This window comes from Pinus tabuliformis, chromosome X (assembly GCF_031772625.1).
Source record: "Pinus tabuliformis cultivar Carrire ecotype Pingquan chromosome X, CPIR1, whole genome shotgun sequence".
NCBI classification, from domain to species: domain Eukaryota; kingdom Viridiplantae; phylum Streptophyta; class Pinopsida; order Pinales; family Pinaceae; genus Pinus; species Pinus tabuliformis.
Genome location: NC_142308.1, coordinates 381,072,206 through 381,089,341, shown reverse-complemented (window position 1 = coordinate 381,089,341; position 17,136 = coordinate 381,072,206). Strand labels below are relative to the sequence as shown.

Sequence of the window (17,136 nt, the reverse complement as noted above, 5' to 3'; positions counted from 1 at the left end):
AGAGACGTGTTCTAGCGTCTTTAAACCACAAGATCTGTCATTGAGCGCATAAACCTGCGGATTTGGGGAGGCATGCACGCAGGAAATACAAGAGGTGGTCACACTTGTTGGACTCCCTTGTAACCCCTGTGGGTACCCCTTCGAGTAGTAGCACATTAGACAGAACCGCGCACGGACTGCACTTCCATGTACCCTTTGGGTATATCGGAAGCCCCCTAGGATCACCTGAAACCTCGCCTTAGATAAGTCGTCGGTCATCTTGCTGCTACAGTACACTGAGAACAGCACTCGGGGAGATTACTCGCGCGTACGATAGGGTAGTCGGGTAGTACGACTAAGGGTACAGTTGATCCTCCTTAGTTAGCGCCCTGAAAGATTGGGCCGAGTACTATTGTTGGACCCTTATGTATATTGCGATCTGTAGCACTTGACACTCCTTTGTGACCATAGTTATGTTGCTTCCCGTGCTCACGCTAGCTACAAATTACCATATGTCACCCCTTCATGCTCATGATAGCCCAAGATTAGTGTATGTCTACTCTCTGAAGATCGCCCATTATCTTATCTTCCAAATCAGATCCAGCAGTTGGGGTTCTACCGCCGCAGTACAATTCAGATCTAGCAGTTGGGGTTCTGTCGCCGCCGCACCAATCAGATCCAACAGTTGGGGTTCTGTCGCCGCAGTGCAACTCACATTTAGCAGTTGGGGTTTCGCAGGCAGATCTGACTCTCTGTGCAGTGAGGCTTGCTGCTGCTATAGTCTGGGCCCAATTTTCGCAGGACATTGGGCAGGATCAAGTTTTCTGGAATTTGGCCACTGCAGTATTGATCAGCAGGGAGTAAAACTTCATTCGGAGTAGAATAATTAAAAAAAAAAATCGAAGTCCTTCTCGGGACGCTTACAAGAGACTTAGCCCATAAGATTCAGGACGACGAGCTGATCGCAGTGGTACCATTCACTTGTCAACCTCAATTTTCTAGCGGTCCCAAAAAAAAATCGGAGTGACTTCAAGTGACCGAGATCTATGCATGGTAGAAACCAGAGCTCAAGTCATGGCCAATGAGAAGATCGAGCGCCTTGAAACAAGGTTGGATGAGTTCAAGGACCAACTGGACAACATTGCAAAATCGATTGCACAATTCACCAAGAGCATGCCAGGGTCTCATCAGGAGGCACATAGTATTGATGAACACCTCGAAGGAGAATCTAGCCATAATATTCACTTCCATGGAAATCACCAACATTCCCACCCTCGGCCACCCAAGCTAGACATGTATAAATTTGATGGCTCTAATCCAACAATATGGGTAGCACAAATGGAACAATATTTCACCCTGAATGATATTTGCGATGATCAAACTAAACTACGTGTGGGAGCCCTTTACTTGGACCAAGAGAGATGGCAATGGTGGCAGTGGCATCTAAAATGTTATCCCGGGAACATAACTTGGCACATGTTCTCAAAGCCCTTTGTGACCGCTTTGACAAAGAATCTAATTTTTTGGGTCGTCTCACTAAGCTCCGACAGACAGGCACAGTAAAAGACTACATTGTAGCCTTTGAGACATTGGCCATCAGAACGGAAGGTCTAGGAGATGAATTCTACTTGGAGTGTTTCATCAATGGTCTCAAAGAAGCCATCCAAGCACATGTTTGGATGAACCACTCACCTACATGGATGGACGCTTGCAAAAAGGCTGTCAAGGTGGAACTTGCCTTAGCTGCCTAATGTACTCATCCAAATTTCGTAGCCAAGGGGTGTCCCACCTAGGCTCAGGGCCCTACCCAAACACTTAAGGTTCAAAAGATGTCTCTAGCAGAAATGGTTGAACGAAGAAAACAAGGATTGTGCTACTACTATGATGACAAATACTCCCCGGGGCATAAATGCAAGGAACCAAAATTCTTTCAAATTGATGTTACTGATCACAGCTCATCTGAGGAAGCCCCACCCCTTGGGGGGCCAAAGGACGAAGTTGAGGAAACCCAGCATGACAATGATCTCACAGCTACACCAGATGAACCAGTTATCTCGCTACATGCTTTGGCGGGCATTTTTGTGCCCCAAACTCTCAAAATCAGAGGCTTTCTTAAACATTGCCCCGTAGTGGTATTGATTGATAGTGGCAGCACTCATAACTTTATCCATAAGCGAGTCGCCGAAGCTGTTCATTGTTTTGTATGGGCAGTCTCTAATTTCCAAGTCCTTATTGCTGATGGGGGGACAATGAAATGTGAAGGCTGCTACGAAAATATTAAACTTCAGATGGGAGACTACCACCTAAAGACCCACATGTTTGCGATTAATATGGGTGGTTGTGACATTGTCTTGGGTGTTGAATGGCTTTGCACACTAGGCCCGATCACAATGGATTTCCAGGAGTTATATATGAGCTTTAAGCAGAATGACCACATTCATACACTACGTGGACTCCAGGCAGGTGCTCCTACTATCATCAGCTCGCATCGAATGGAAAAGTTGTTGAAAAAGGGCCATCATGGAGTCATCGCCTAGTTTAATGCCATCCAGGCCATTGAATCCACTACTCTTCATATTCATCCTGAGATGCAACAAGTCTTAGATGCCACCAGCAGGTATTTGACAAACCTAAAGAGCTTCCACCCTCTAGAGGTGAACATGATCATAGCATCCCTTTGGTCCCAGGGGCCCAACCGCCTAATGTGCGCCCATATCAATATCCTTTCACCCAAAAGAATGAAATTGAAAAAATCATCAAGGAACTCCTTGAAGCAGGTGTTATTCGTCCTAGCATCAATCCTTTTTCATCACCAGGGGCCCAACCGCCTAATGTGCGCCCATATCAATATCCTTTCGCCCAAAAGAATGAAATTGAAAAAATCATCAAGGAACTCCTTGAAGCAGGTGTTATTCGTCCTAGCATCAATCCTTATTCATCACCAATGGTCATGGTGCTAAAGAAAGATGGAGAATGGCGCATGTGTCCGAACTTTCGGGCCCTCAACAAGCTCACTATCAAAGACAAATTCCCTATTCCAATTGTTGATGATCTGCTTGATGAACTACATGGTGCTCAATTCTTTACCAAGCTAGATCTTCGCTCTGGCTATCACCAAATACGCATGAAAGAAGTAGACATTCCCAAGACTGCTTTCCGAACTCATGAAGGCCATTATGAATTCTTGGTCATGCCATTTGGTCTCTGTAATGCTCCATCTACTTTTCAAAGCCTCATGAATCACCTGCTAAAACCATATCTCCGAAAATTTGTCCTCGTCTTCTTTGATGACATTCTCATCTACAGCCTAACCTAGGAAAAACATCTTCAGCATGTAGACCTAATCTTGCAACTGCTCCAGAATCACAAATTATTTTTCAAATTGTCCAAGTGCTCTTTTGGAGTGGAAGAAGTCAAGTATTTGGGACACATTGTGGGTCGTGAAGGTGTCAGGGTTGATCCCAAAAAGATACAGGCAATGCAAGATTGGCCCCAACCAAAAACCTTGAAGAGTTTGAGGGGATTCTTGGGTCTCACTGGCTACTATCGCAAATTTGTCCACAATTATGGTCGCATTGCTAGACCCCTCACTAACCTTCTCAAGAAAAATTCATTCCTCTAGACTGATGCAGCACAACAGGCATTTGTGGCTCTCAAACAGGCCATGTGTTCCACTCCAGTATTGGCACTACCGGACTTCACCAAATCTTTTGTGATTGAATGTGATGCTTCCGGTACTGGTATTGGTGCTGTCTTAATGCATGAAGGGCGACCCTTGGCTTTCACCAGCCAACAACTGAGTGGGAAACATCTGGGTCAATCTACCTATGAGCAAGAGATGATGGCCATCTCACATGCAGTAGATACCTGGCGAACATACTTATTGGGGCGGTTTTTCCAAATCCGCACAAACCATCAAACCCTCAAATATTTTTTGGAGCAATGTTTATCCTCGCCACAGCGAAATAAATGGCTGGCCAAAATGTTGGGATATGATTATGAGATAATTTACAAGAAAAGGCGTGACAATGTAGTAGCTGATGCTTTATCGAGTCGATTTGAGGATGAAAGCACCCTACTATCAATCTCTCTTCCCATACCAGATTGGATTGAAGAAGCCCGCAAGGAATGGTTTTCACACCCCTCTCTCTCCCAACTTATTAATAACTTGAGAGCAGATCCTAATTCCTCAGTCAACTACTCTTGGAAGGATGAGATTCTTCGCTACAAGGATCGAGTAGTTATATCGCCGACATCCACCCTCAAAACCCGCATTTTGGAAGAGTTGCACTCATCTCCCACTGCAGGGCATGCAGGCTTTCAGAAGACTTATGCTCGCACTCGTCATTCTTTCTTTTGGACAAGCATGAAAAATGACATTCTTACTTTTGTAGCTGAATGTGATGTGTGTCAATGCCACAAAGGAGAAACAGTCAGGTTACCAGGAACCTTACAACCATTGCCACTCCCTGCCTCTGTCTGGACGGATGTTTCCATGGATTTCATTACTGGTCTCCCAAAGTCGGGCAACAAATCCGTCATCATGGTGGTTGTGGACAGACTTTCTAAATATGCTCATTTTTGCGCTCTACCCCACCCATTTACCCCCACTTTGGTGGCTCAAGCTTTCATGGACCAGATCTTCAAACTGCATGGCATGCCAACTTCCATTGTGTCTGATCGTGACCCGACTTTCACCAGCAAATTTTGGCAAGAACTTTTCAAGCTACAAGGCACCCAACTCCAACTAAGTACTGCCTATCATCCCCAAACCGATGGTCAAACTGAAGCAGTCAACAAATGTTTGGAGACATATCTAAGGTGCTTCACTTCAGAAAAGCAGCATCAATGGGTATAGTGGCTACCTTTAGCTGAATGGTGGTATAATACTAACTATCATGAAGCCACCAAGATGACTCCATATGAAGCAGTGTATGGCCAACTCCCACCTTCACCTATTTCTTATATCCCTGGATGCTCTAAGGTGTAAGAAGTTGATCAACTCCTACAGAACCGTGCCGCCATGCTAGCTCGTCTCAAAGATAATCTCCATCAAGCTTAGAATCGAATGAAGCAACAGGCAGACCAGCATCATTCAGAGCGCACATTTCAAGAAGGGGATCAGGTATTCCTGCGGCTGCAACCATATAAGAAAACATCGCTCAAAGAAAAGGGCTGCCAGAAACTAGCTCCAAAATTCTATGGACCTTATCAAATACTTCAGCGCATTGGAGCAGCAGTGTTAAAATTGGCAACTAGGGCCAAACTCCATGTGGGTCATCTTATTTATGGCAACTGATATTTTTCTTGGATCCCTCTCATCGAGAGGTGTAGGATTGATCTAAAGATCATCCGATTCCGATAAGTATTCATGGAGATACGAATTTACTTGTGTTATGGGACAATTCGTCAAGGTCAGCCAGCGACCAAATAACCTCCACGTGTGCTCAACGTTTTAGTATAAAAGGAGGTGACTTGATAGTCATTTGATCACACATTTCACTCTTGATTTCTCTCCACTTGTTTTGGGTTTTAGTGGAAGAGAAGTCTAAGAGGAGGAAGCCCTAGATGCAGGAGGAAAAGGAGCCTAAGCATGAAGCTTGAACGCAGTCTTATGATGCCCTAGCTAAACGCAGTCATGTCCAGAACTATACGTTGTTTTGGAAAGGTTTGGGACAGCCCTTAGACGCAACCTAAAGGGATACCCTAACCGCAATAAAGAAGCTCCCATACGCATTGTCTAAAGAATGCCAAGTCGCATTCCAAGCAGGGAGAACTAAGGCCTATACACACTGCCCTAATGCGCAATTCTATTCTGCCCTAGCCGCAGGTCCTTCATGCCTTAGCCGTAGGTCTTCTCTGTTCTTAAAGAAGGCTCCTCAAACGCAGCAAGGAAGCCTCTATACACTGTCCAAAGAAGCCTCAAATGAAGCCCTACCTACAGTCTTCTACACCACCTATCCGCTGTAAGAAAGAGACATTGTTAACAGTTCTAAGAATGTGTTTTAGGTGCACATCTTGGCTGCAGTCCTGAAGACCAGCCACGTTGAAAGGAGAGGTCTCTTCAGATGTTTTATGAAGAGATTCTATTCGTTGTCACAAGAGGTTCTTATCAGCAGTTTAGAAGGGCTATACTATGTTGGCTAAAGGAACTGCTACAGCAATGTGAAACCTCCCTACTTTGATGAGAAGTAGCTCCTATAGCACACAGATCAGCAGTGTACATGTTGATGACAGCCTTGTGTGTATCCTAGGACTGTGGGATCATAGTCTATCTCGTTGTTGGGCTAGGCCATAGGCCATAGCCAGCAGCTAAGGCAGTGTGGCAGCATGACTAAAGCAGTGTGACAGCATGACAGAAGGAGTGTGGCAGCATGACAGAAGTAATGTCCCTCCTTATGCAGGAGGTGGACAACATTCTAGGAGATGCAGCATAAGGATTGGATACTACATGGTTGATGCAACATGTTTAGAGACAGCCCATGGATGCAGATACATATCTAGATGCAGCAGTTGGATGCAGGATGATGATATATTGCAGCATAGTGCAATGAAGAGCTCAACATATTGCAGCATGATGAGATGCAGCATAGTGATGATGGGTGCAGCATGGTGCAGCATAGTGAGGTGCACCACAATGATAGGTGCAGCATGGTGATGGAGTCACCTTGGAGAATCAGTTGAAGCAGCATGTCTTCAACTGAGTTCAGCTACCTCATGTATCATCTTCTTCGAGATGATCTAAGCTCCTATTTAGATAAGTCAAAGTATTGACTTCTATTGTATATGTACTATCTCTCTCTCTCTGCTGAACTGTTGAAGAACATATAAGAAGAATTGATCAAGGGTTTCCCCACATTGGGGTTTGTCCCTGGCTAGCGCCACATCTTGTGTCCTCTTGTCTTGGCTTGTCTTCTGCAATTTATGTTTATGTTCTATCTGCAATTTACTATTATGCTGATGTGATTGCTAATCTGGAAAAGATATTGAGCTAATTGGAAAAATTGAAATAAATTTCTCTAAGTATAGAACATACCTAAAATTAACAAGTAGCCTACAAGCTGGCCTTGCCACCAACTTCAAAAATCCATCAAGTCTTCCATGTATCATGCCTCAAGAAAGTGGTGGGAAACAATTGCAGAATTCAAACCAGTGTACCCGAATTGGATGAGGAAGGTACACTTTGGCTCCAACCAAAACAGGTCCTCGATACTCATGAAAGACATTTGCGCGGCCGCACGATCAAAGGAAGTCCTCGTCAAGTGGAAAGACACCTCTCCAGAAGATGCGACCTGGGAACCAGCCACTATTCTTCAGCAGTTTCCGCAACTTCAGCCTTGAGGACAAGGCTGCTTTTGATGGGGGAGGGCATGTTAGGGTCCAACCCAATGGGGCCGAGTCATAGTCATAGTTAATTAAAAAGTCAATAAAGCCCGTATTAATAATTGTAAGTGGTTGACCCGCATTTAAGAAAGGGACCACAGTTAGTTGCAAACGGGCCATAATTAATAAATAAAGTAGTTAACCCATGTTACGCAAAGGACCACTAGTCGTTAGGTTGTTGGAGGTCATTTTGCTATAAATAGTCGTAGTTAGAAGGGAAAGATCATCGAGTCTTATTTGTAATCAAGCTCTGCTCTGCTAGAGGTTGCCCCCTCGAAGAGGCAAGTGAACATTGCATCTATCTCTGAATAATAAAATACTTGTTTTTTCTCATTTTATTCTGTGTTCTGGGTTGTATTTCTTCACATATTTGGTATTCTCTCCCGTAGATTGGATGTCTGCAAGAAAGACTGGAGAAATTATTTCATAAGAGTTAAGGTCCTTTCTCTAAGCACCCAAAAGAAAATTAGGAAATGTGAATTGAAATAAATAGGACTGGAAAAAATTGTCGACGGAGGCTTGATTGGTTTATAAAGTGGGGCTAGTAATACCACCCCCCCCCCCCCACAACCCAACCAGGTTTTAATTCCCACCAAGGATGTGTCAGCCACCTAGGGCTGCCATGGCTGCATAATCTGGCCAGGTTTATGGGTAGGACATCGTATCCTATTCGAGAACACCAACAGCCTATCCACTTCAGTGTCAATAGGGTGGTGTTTACTGTTTACCAAGAGTCAAAAGGAAACTTTGTCATAAATAATAATAATAATAATAACTTAAAAACTAACAAAATTCACTACCTAATAAGAACCACTGTTAAAATTCAATGACTTGTTGAAGCGTTTAAACACCCAACCTGCGTTACAGATTTTAACAAGTTTCAGTTGAACTCTTGCTTTGTTACAAATTTACAATGGTTTCATGAATATAACGGATTCCTTATCAATTTGAACACATGATTGTACCAAGTCATCCTTATCCGTCAACATGATGACAACCTGTGCGTGTCATCAAGAATTTGTTTTCTGATGTTCCATGTACTTTACCGATTTAGTAACAAAAATTGTATCAATGAACCTGTGCAGCTAAAAGATCTTTCACCTAGTTCACATGACCTAGATTGTGACAATTTAGCATGCTTATAACAAATATTACTGGGACAATGGATTATCCCCATAATGACATACTTTTGCAGCGCAAACACTGTTCAACAAATATTTAGAAACTTACATTGGTATTTTATAAATTATTTCCATCACTATCATCAAATGTCAAAAACACCACATAGAAATGCAATCACAAAAACAAAATGAAAATTGTCCCAGAAACACAAAATAAGGCCCATGTAGTTCCCAGCATATAAATGCTAATTTCCAACTAAGAGCAATCACCCAGTACATTCAGCAAAGGGAAACATTCTGCCAACATGACAGCCAAGACATTTCACTTGCAAGAAACGATCAAAGATCGGCATGTTCCAAGATTTATTCGTTGCTCCAGAAGAATAAATCACCAACAATTTCCCACATTCCTCACTTTCACACTTGCCTTGTGAATTGCTTTCTTTTGTGGTTACATTTTCTCATAAAAGTCTGAGGTGATATGCGTTGGATATGCTGAGCAGCAATACCACTGATGTGTAGTAGTTATACAATATCGAGCAAAACCAAAGGAGGACGTTCAACATGGGCAAGTTTTGCACTGAACAAGCTACCCGTATAGAAGTTCAATAAAAAGTAGTCGATGAAGCCCACCCTCCAAAAAAAATCAGGTCAAGAGGATTTGCATATTTTCCACTCCCCAAGTTTGCTCCTCCTAAAGAATGTTGCCTCCCGCAGGTCAAACCCCATTCTGATACTACTTAACACGAATCCAACTAGCCTCAAGGGTCGTCCCAGGAACATATTCAAACAAAACATGGCCCAGTACATGGTATGTACATACATGCTCGCCCCTAACATGCGATTAATGCAACGTAATGGTAGTATGATGGAGGCTCTGAAAGTTCGGTTCACCTTGGTCGTGACAATCTAAGAAAGCATCCACTATTTGATAAGAGGCAGGCAAATGAGCTTTTTACAGGTCACCCACCCCTCCTTCGGAGTGACTTTGTTGGATCATTTTGATGGGGTGAATTGGAGAATGCTTCCGGCCACCCACAGACCACTATGACCAAAATCACAAGCAGATATATTATCATGATTGAGAAAATGTAAGCCATCTGTGCAGACCTCTCGAGCCATCGTGAGAACATGGATACGTAACACTCAAACCATGGTGAGGACAGGCGTGCTTAATAAGCACAGAGTTACACTTGAGCCCTGAGCTTTGCCAATTCAAAATCATGATTGTAAATATGTAAGCCATCAGTGCAGACCTAACAAGCCATGGTGAGAACAAAGGTGCTTAATAAGCAGAGAGTTACACTTGAGCCATGAGCTTTTCCAATTCAAAATCAATTTGATCCCTGAAAACATGACAGAACAACTTTCCTTCAAAGCTTTTCCAAGGTGTTATACAGAAAGTTATCAGCAGTTCAAGTCTCATAGAGTGCCACTGATTTTCTGCAGAACCTAGCACTGGATATACTCGTTGGTAAAGCATTGGGACCTTGGGAACCCTGCTCACCGTGACTACATTTCTGCTGGAATCTACAACAATGTCAGAGACTTCAAAAGCACAAAAATTAAACAATGTCACATAAACAATTTGACGATCGACTCCAAACCCCAGTCAACATCTTGCAAATAAGTGTAAGAACGGTGAGAGAAGCCAGTGAGGCAGCCATGGATTGTTGAATCCTAATCCTGCGCCCCTGGATCAATAAGACCGCTTCTCAATTGAATGAAAAGGAGAAAACAGATAACTAGCACAAACCCATCTAATCCCGGCTCTATTATTCATCTCGAAGCTGCAAAGCTGAAGTGTTATTTGTGTGAACTCGAAATCTGCATCTTCGAGCTTCGTAACCTCCACGGGCATATTAGGCCCGGGTGTACATGTCTCTGTCTTGTGTCCATAGCCAATGCACCGATACACACATGGACAAACAGAAACAAGAAGAATTGACGGATCACCCCTACTCTCGACTGGGATGTCGAATGCGAAGCATAAAGAACCTTACTTGACCTCCTTCTTTTCCATACCTTAGGTGCGATCCACTAAACATACTCCATACCCGGATGCAATTCAACTTTGGTATGGCAGTGCCTCAGTTCACTTCGTGGAGATTGGACTGGTAACCATTGGTCCTCGACAGACAGAACCAGCTTGCACCCAATTCATATATATTCATAGAAATCAAGCACAAAGCACAGTATGCCTATTATTAAATCCTTTTTTTCCTATTCTATTAGCTTGATCTATGAATAGGACTAAGTTCCCTTCTGTTATATGAATTAAATTTTTCATTTTCCTAAAAGTTGTATAATTGGGCACTTGATCTCTGAGGTTGGGTGTCATAATGCATCACCGGATCTGTTAAACCACGAGATTATTTTCTATTTCAGATAAAATGAGGAAGGGAAATTGTTGTTTGGCTTACCCCTGGACATTCTTGAGTGTCTGGTTGAGTCGCCAGTCGAAATTCAAGCTGCTCTCCTTCTTGCGTTCTTCGTCTCTGGTGGCCTTCATTATTCGTTTCCGTCAAGAGTGAAATATGTTTTTGTTTACATATCTATAACAAACAAACAACACTCGCCTAAATCTAACACAGTCCCCTCCCCTTATCGCCTAGGCGTGCCTGATATCTCTTTTTATTTTATGAGATACCTCGATAACGCGCGATGGTGAGTATAAAATTTTATATTTCCATAAAGATCCAATATGGTGAATGATATTGTAAATACTTTTATATAGATTAAATATTTTGAGTTTTGTAGTATGATTAAAATCAAGAATTTGTTATTTTCTATGAATAGTGAAAGTTTGTTTGAATTACGAGATTAAGTTGTTTTATCTACATATGTCAATGTTGCTTCACGTTTTGATAGGGAGATTATATCAATAGAAGCAAAGTTAGAAACCCTTATTATTGTAGGTTTTTTCTATGATTATTTATATATATGGAAGGGGAGTGCAATAATGGGTCTCCACTATATGTTTGTCCATGGAAGAAAGGTTAGCCATTCAAAACTTATATTTCTTTGTTTGTCCTCATGTGTCCCATCGTGATATCCCAAATTTCATGATAAGGTGCAAGGTTTATAATGGTTGACCCAAAAGGTTTATATAGTTGTTAAAGTTGAATTCATAATTCATTTAAATGTTGAATAGAGTTAAACTTATAACCCACTCAAAATATTAAAGATGATGTGTGTTTATATATATAAAAAAATTAATTGTGAGGGTTTGTGAGGGTTTGTTTAATTGGTGAGTCTTTATAGTTAAAGCATTTTTGTTATTGAGAGGTTATGGGTTCAATTTTCTCGACATTTTCTGTGACAGGATTTGTGGTTGAGCTTGCAAGAAGTGATCCCTTCAGGTGGATTTGCTTGGTATAAATATTTCGTAGATGTAGCAATCATCAATCTTCGGGGTCCATGTAATATATCACAACATTCTCAAGGTCAAGATCTGTGGTTGAGCCTACAGGAAGTGATCCCTTTGGGGTCGATCTGTCTGGTACAAATATTTTGTGGGCGTAGCAATCACCGATCTTTGGGGTCTGTGAACCACAAATATATGTGTGTGTGTGTGTTGGGGCAGGGGTGGTAGGGAAGGGGGTGGATGGTTATGAGTTTTTTCAAATATATATTAATCTCATCACTCTATCCAAATGCACCACGCACTTGAAATACAAAATTTTCATGTCAAATAGTCATGTTAGATAACCACTACAAATTAATTTAGTAATATACAAGTTATTTAATTTTATAGTTTTTAAAAGACCATTTTTATTAGTAGTGTGGAAATGTTTGTAACTTGCATGGTATCCATTTTTTCAGTAAAATAGACATCGTAGTGAACTTGGACAATATGAGTTTCTCTATCTTACTAAGGCTAAAGACCAAAAAGCCTACATTGTTAAACCAATATATCCATGTAAAGCATAAAGATTAATTTAATGATATATGAATTATCTTATTCAATAACATTATGATAGTGGAATTGTAAAGTTCCCCAATGGAGGTGTGGTCTGAGGAGACTAGTGGCATGGGTCGTCAAGCCCACCACCCTTGAAAATGAATTGCATTAAATGGTGGGGGGGTAGTGTCGCCACCCCCGTGCATGCAAGCGCATGCAGTGTTATTACTACTTGTTCTTGTATATGCATGTTAATCGTAGCCAAAGAGGGGAGAAGCAACTCTGCGTGTGACGCATCCTGGGTGAGAATTCATATGTTTTCCTAAATAACAAGTCTTGGCCAATTTTTCGGGGAGGTTTTTAAGGTGGAACGAGGTGTGTGCTTCAGTTTGTTGGGGAACTTTAGCAACCTATCAATCCTCAATAAGAGCTTGGTGAAAAAAGTTACAAAGGGAAAGTCATTATCAGTGGTGATGTAGTTATTTATGCTTTGGTCATCAACGACTTTGTGACCAGGTAGAGGGTTGGGAGTTTATAATGTGAGCAAACTACATAATTAGGGTGATCGATTGTCAACACTTATGGTTTTCCGAGAGTGGTATTAATCTCCTATATGTGATGATTGGTGCCTAGCGTACTCCTAGTAATTCTGAGGCCCTTTAGTAAATTTAATTTTGATGTCGTATCTTCATTTAATTTTAGGATTGTTAGTCTAGTAGTAGTCCCTGGTTTCGACAATGTGAATTGGCTTGCTGCTTTATCGTAGTCGGTTGTCAGGGTTGATTTTGGTTGCACTAGGATTGGATATTGGTGTTGGGGTTGTGTCTTGGTTGGTGTGGTTCAGCCCCAACTGAATCTTTGTTTCCCTTCTTTGGGTTATTAGTATATACCTTGTACAAGTCGTATTTAGCCTCCTTGGATGATCCAAACTTATGCAGGAATGCAACAAAATACAGATATACAATAAACACATAGATGCAGTAGAAATAAAACTTCATTTCATAAATATCAAAGAACTGAAATATGCTTACATACAAAAATGGAAATAAACTAGCTCAGACAATGATAACATATCTCTGAGAAGAGATGTAGCGACTACATGCCTCTAAACTGTGTTACAATGAGTCTTAGAGGCCTATTTATTATTGAGAAACAACGAAAAACCCTAAACATCCAAAAACCTGACCCTAGGAGATGAAGTGCCAAAATTGTGGGCCTTGTTTGGGTAAATTAGTACATCAATTTCCCAGGGTCGTAACTTTGGCACACGATCTCCATTTGGCTATCATAATTCCTTGTTTCGAAGATCTCGGAGAGGAGACTGAAAAAAATTAATAAACTAGTTTGGGATTTTTCCGATCTCTCCGTTTTCCCTAAAAACATCTTTTAGTCCCTCAAAATGACTCTAGAAGTTTAAGACCTAAAAAATAGCCAAAAATAGTAAATTGTGCTACAATTAAGGAAATTGAAAAGAAACAACAGTGGGGGTCCAAGTGGAATAGGTGGGTGGCCACCAATATCCACCTGGATCACTCCTCCCCCATTGCATTGAGTGCCTCTATGAGATGGGGAGACTTCTGTTGAACTTGGTCCTTAGTGAGCCACTTGCCTTAGTGCAGGAGTTGGCCAGCTTTGACAACCCGATACAGTTGGATCTTCTACTAGCGAGTGTTCTTGATCTGCGTGTCCATGATCTAATCAGTTGTGGCTTGTTCCATGGAGTCTGGGTTTAACTCTATTGGTGTGAGTTATTCTGCAATGTCTAATGTGTCTAGTAATGGTGGAAAGTATGGTCGAAGGCGGTCCAAATTGAACACTGGGTGCAGGTCAAGGAATGGTGGAATTTTGAGCTCAAAAGCATTGTCCCATATAGCCTTAGTGATGGTGTAAGGCCCATATCGGAGTGGGTGAAGCTTGCGGTGGAGCCCAGTGAGGTGCTCCTTCTACAAATGTAACCAAATTTTGTCGCCCACTTGGAACTTGTGTGGCACCCAATGTTGATCATGACGTTGCTTGTACTTAGCATTGGCTATGTCCGATATGTCATGGACCTGTTGGCGGATGTGCTGATTGTGCTCAATGAAGTTGTTAGCCCTGTCAGCTTCGGATTTGACATGAGTGAAATCTACCTGAGTAGTTGCAAATAGTATGGCCACATCAATGGGACATAGTGGCGAGAATCCCAACCCCACCTGAAAGGGGTTGTGGCCAGTTGAGTTATGGAGAGCTTTGTTGTAGTTGTGCTGGACATAGGGGAGGATATCATCGCATGTGTGTGGATGCTTCAAGTTGTACATACATAGAATGTGTACGATCATCTTGTTTGCCCATCAATTTGGGGGTGGAAAGTCGTGGACTTAATGAGCTTGGTATCCAGCATTGACCATAGACTTGATCAAAATGTACTTAGGAACTTGTTGTCCCGATCTAAGATAATGGACTATGGAATCCCAAAGTGTACCCACACTCATCCAAAGAAGAGCTTAGTAGTGGCTTTTGATGTGATACTCTTCTTGCAGGCTGCTAGAATGGCCATCTTAGAGAATCTATCAACGACCATTAAAATGCAGTCGTCACCGTGCTTAGTAGAAGGAAGGTCTGACATGTAATCCATGGAAATGGATTCCCAACATCAACTAGGAGTAGGCAGAGGAGTGTATAGGCCTTACTTCTTTATGGTTGGTTTGGCAATGGCGCAAAGCGTGCAAGATCTTATGTACTTCCCAACATCTTGCTGAAGGTTTGGCCAATAAAAATACTTCTGCAACACTGCCATTGCTTTCTCTACCCTAAAATGTCCAGCAACCCGACTGTAGTGCGCCTCCCAAATCATCTTGGCACGCTCGCTTGAAGGAACACAGAGGTGTCCCATGTGGCATAATAGTGCATCCTGGAGGTGAAAATTTGGAACTTGCTTGCCTTCCAAGAGCGTCTGGTATGTGTTTCCAAATTCTAGATCGCTCTTGTAAAGATGCGGCCACCCCGCAGTCTCATGCCCACAAGAGTCGAGCACAGTGGTCAGTGCCATGATCGATGGTTGGCTAAGGCAGTCTGCAACATTATTGGTGCTGCCCTTCTTGTACTTAATGTTCAAATGGAATTGTTTCAGGTATGTGGACCATTTCTGATGGCGATCATTTTGCAACTTTCCCTGTGTCTGTATGAATTGCAAGGGTTGGTGGTCTGTGTGGATGACCATTCCCTTTCCCATAATGTAATGCTTCCATTGTTGGTAGGCTTGCATAATGGAATACATCTCTTTGTGATAGGTGGGATACTTTAAGACTGTGTCTGAAAGTCTCTCACTGTGATATTCCACAGGATGCCCCTTCTGAGTAAGAACTACACCAATAGCATAGTCGGAGGCATTTGTCTCGAACTCAAATGGTTGTTGCAAGTCTGGTAATGTGAGCGTTGGTGCAGAGCAGAGGCGATGCTTCAACTTGACAAATGCCTTTTGTTGGGATTCAGGCCAAAAGAACTTTGCTTTCGCTCCTCCCTTTGTGACTTAACTCAAAGGCCAAGTGATATGAGAGAACCCCTACACGAACCTGTGGTAGAAGTTGGAAAGACCTAGAAAGATGCGGAGCTCTGTTAGAGTGGTTGGGGCTGACCAATCCCGAATGACTTGTATCTTGGTTGGGTCCACATGCACACCCCGCTCATCAATGACATACCCCAAATATTGAACTTGGTTTATACCAAAAGTGAATTTCTCCAAATTGGCACACAACTTGTGTTGCCACAGGGTTTGGAGGACATATCGAATATGGTGGAGGTTCTCTTCCCAACTTTGGTTAAAGATCATAATGTCATCTAGATACACCACCATGAATGAGTTAGTGAAGGGTTGCAAGATGTTGTCCATCAGCCTCATGAAGGTTGTGGGGGAATTCATCAACCCGAAAGTCATGAATAGCCATTCAAAAAGGCCCTCCTTGGATTTGAAGGCAGTATTTCACACATTAGAGAGTTTGATCGGTACTTGGTGATAACTGGACTTCAAGTTAATCTTGGTGAAATACTTTTCCCCCTTGAGCTGGTCCAGAAGGTCATCAATCCGTGGGATTGAATACCTATTATGAACACTGATCTTGTTCAATGCCCGATAGTCAATACAAAGTCTCTAGGTCCCATCCTTCTTCTGTACCAACACAATCAGGCTCCCATGGAGCGATGAACTTGACCTGATGTGCCCTTTCTGTAACATCTCTTGAATATGCCTCTTGATTTCATTATTCTCCAGAACAGAGCGTCGATAGATCATCCATTGGGTAGAGACATGTCCGGGGTCATATCGATGGAGTGCTTGACCTGACAGTGTAGAGATACCCCTGTGGGTGAGGTGAAGATGTCCCAGTACTCCTCCACAACATTGTCCATTTGTTGCTTTCGTGCAAAGGAGCTTTATTTGGAGGTCGTGGACATAATCTTCTTCTTGCCCTAAGGGTGAATCATAGGGAAAACAAATTTCTCGGTATGGGAAATGATCTTACTGCATTTCTTCAAAATGATCAAAGAAATGGCAGTAAGCGTTGCTACCTCCGGTATCATGTACAATTTATTGCCCAAAGTAATAATAACATTGTGATATGTGGACTCATACACAGCATGTCACTTCCACAACTATGGTTGGCCTAATAATACATCATAAACTTCAAGAGGAGAAACATCACATAGTACCTCATATGTGAATGGATTTATGTTGTAGGGAAGGTGACATTATTGGTTGATGTAGAGATATCACCC

General features: G+C 42.3%; 1 protein-coding gene across 3 annotated transcripts in view; it reads right to left on the bottom strand.

The window, feature by feature from the left end:
- LOC149140132 (Ypt/Rab-GAP domain of gyp1p superfamily protein) overlaps positions 1–11,141 on the bottom strand; it is a 287,711-nt gene extending 276,570 nt beyond the window's left edge. Inside the window, exon 1 of one of the 3 annotated variants that reach the window (XM_089446802.1) lies at positions 10,907–11,141. In XM_089446802.1, the coding sequence (XP_089302928.1) occupies positions 10,907–10,995 (89 nt within the window). In that variant the 5' untranslated portion in view covers positions 10,996–11,141. The remainder of the gene's footprint in view (positions 1–10,906) is intronic. The other 2 variants (XM_089446799.1, XM_089446798.1) reach the window with 2 other exon arrangements.
- Positions 11,142–17,136: the final 5,995 nt, after the last annotated feature.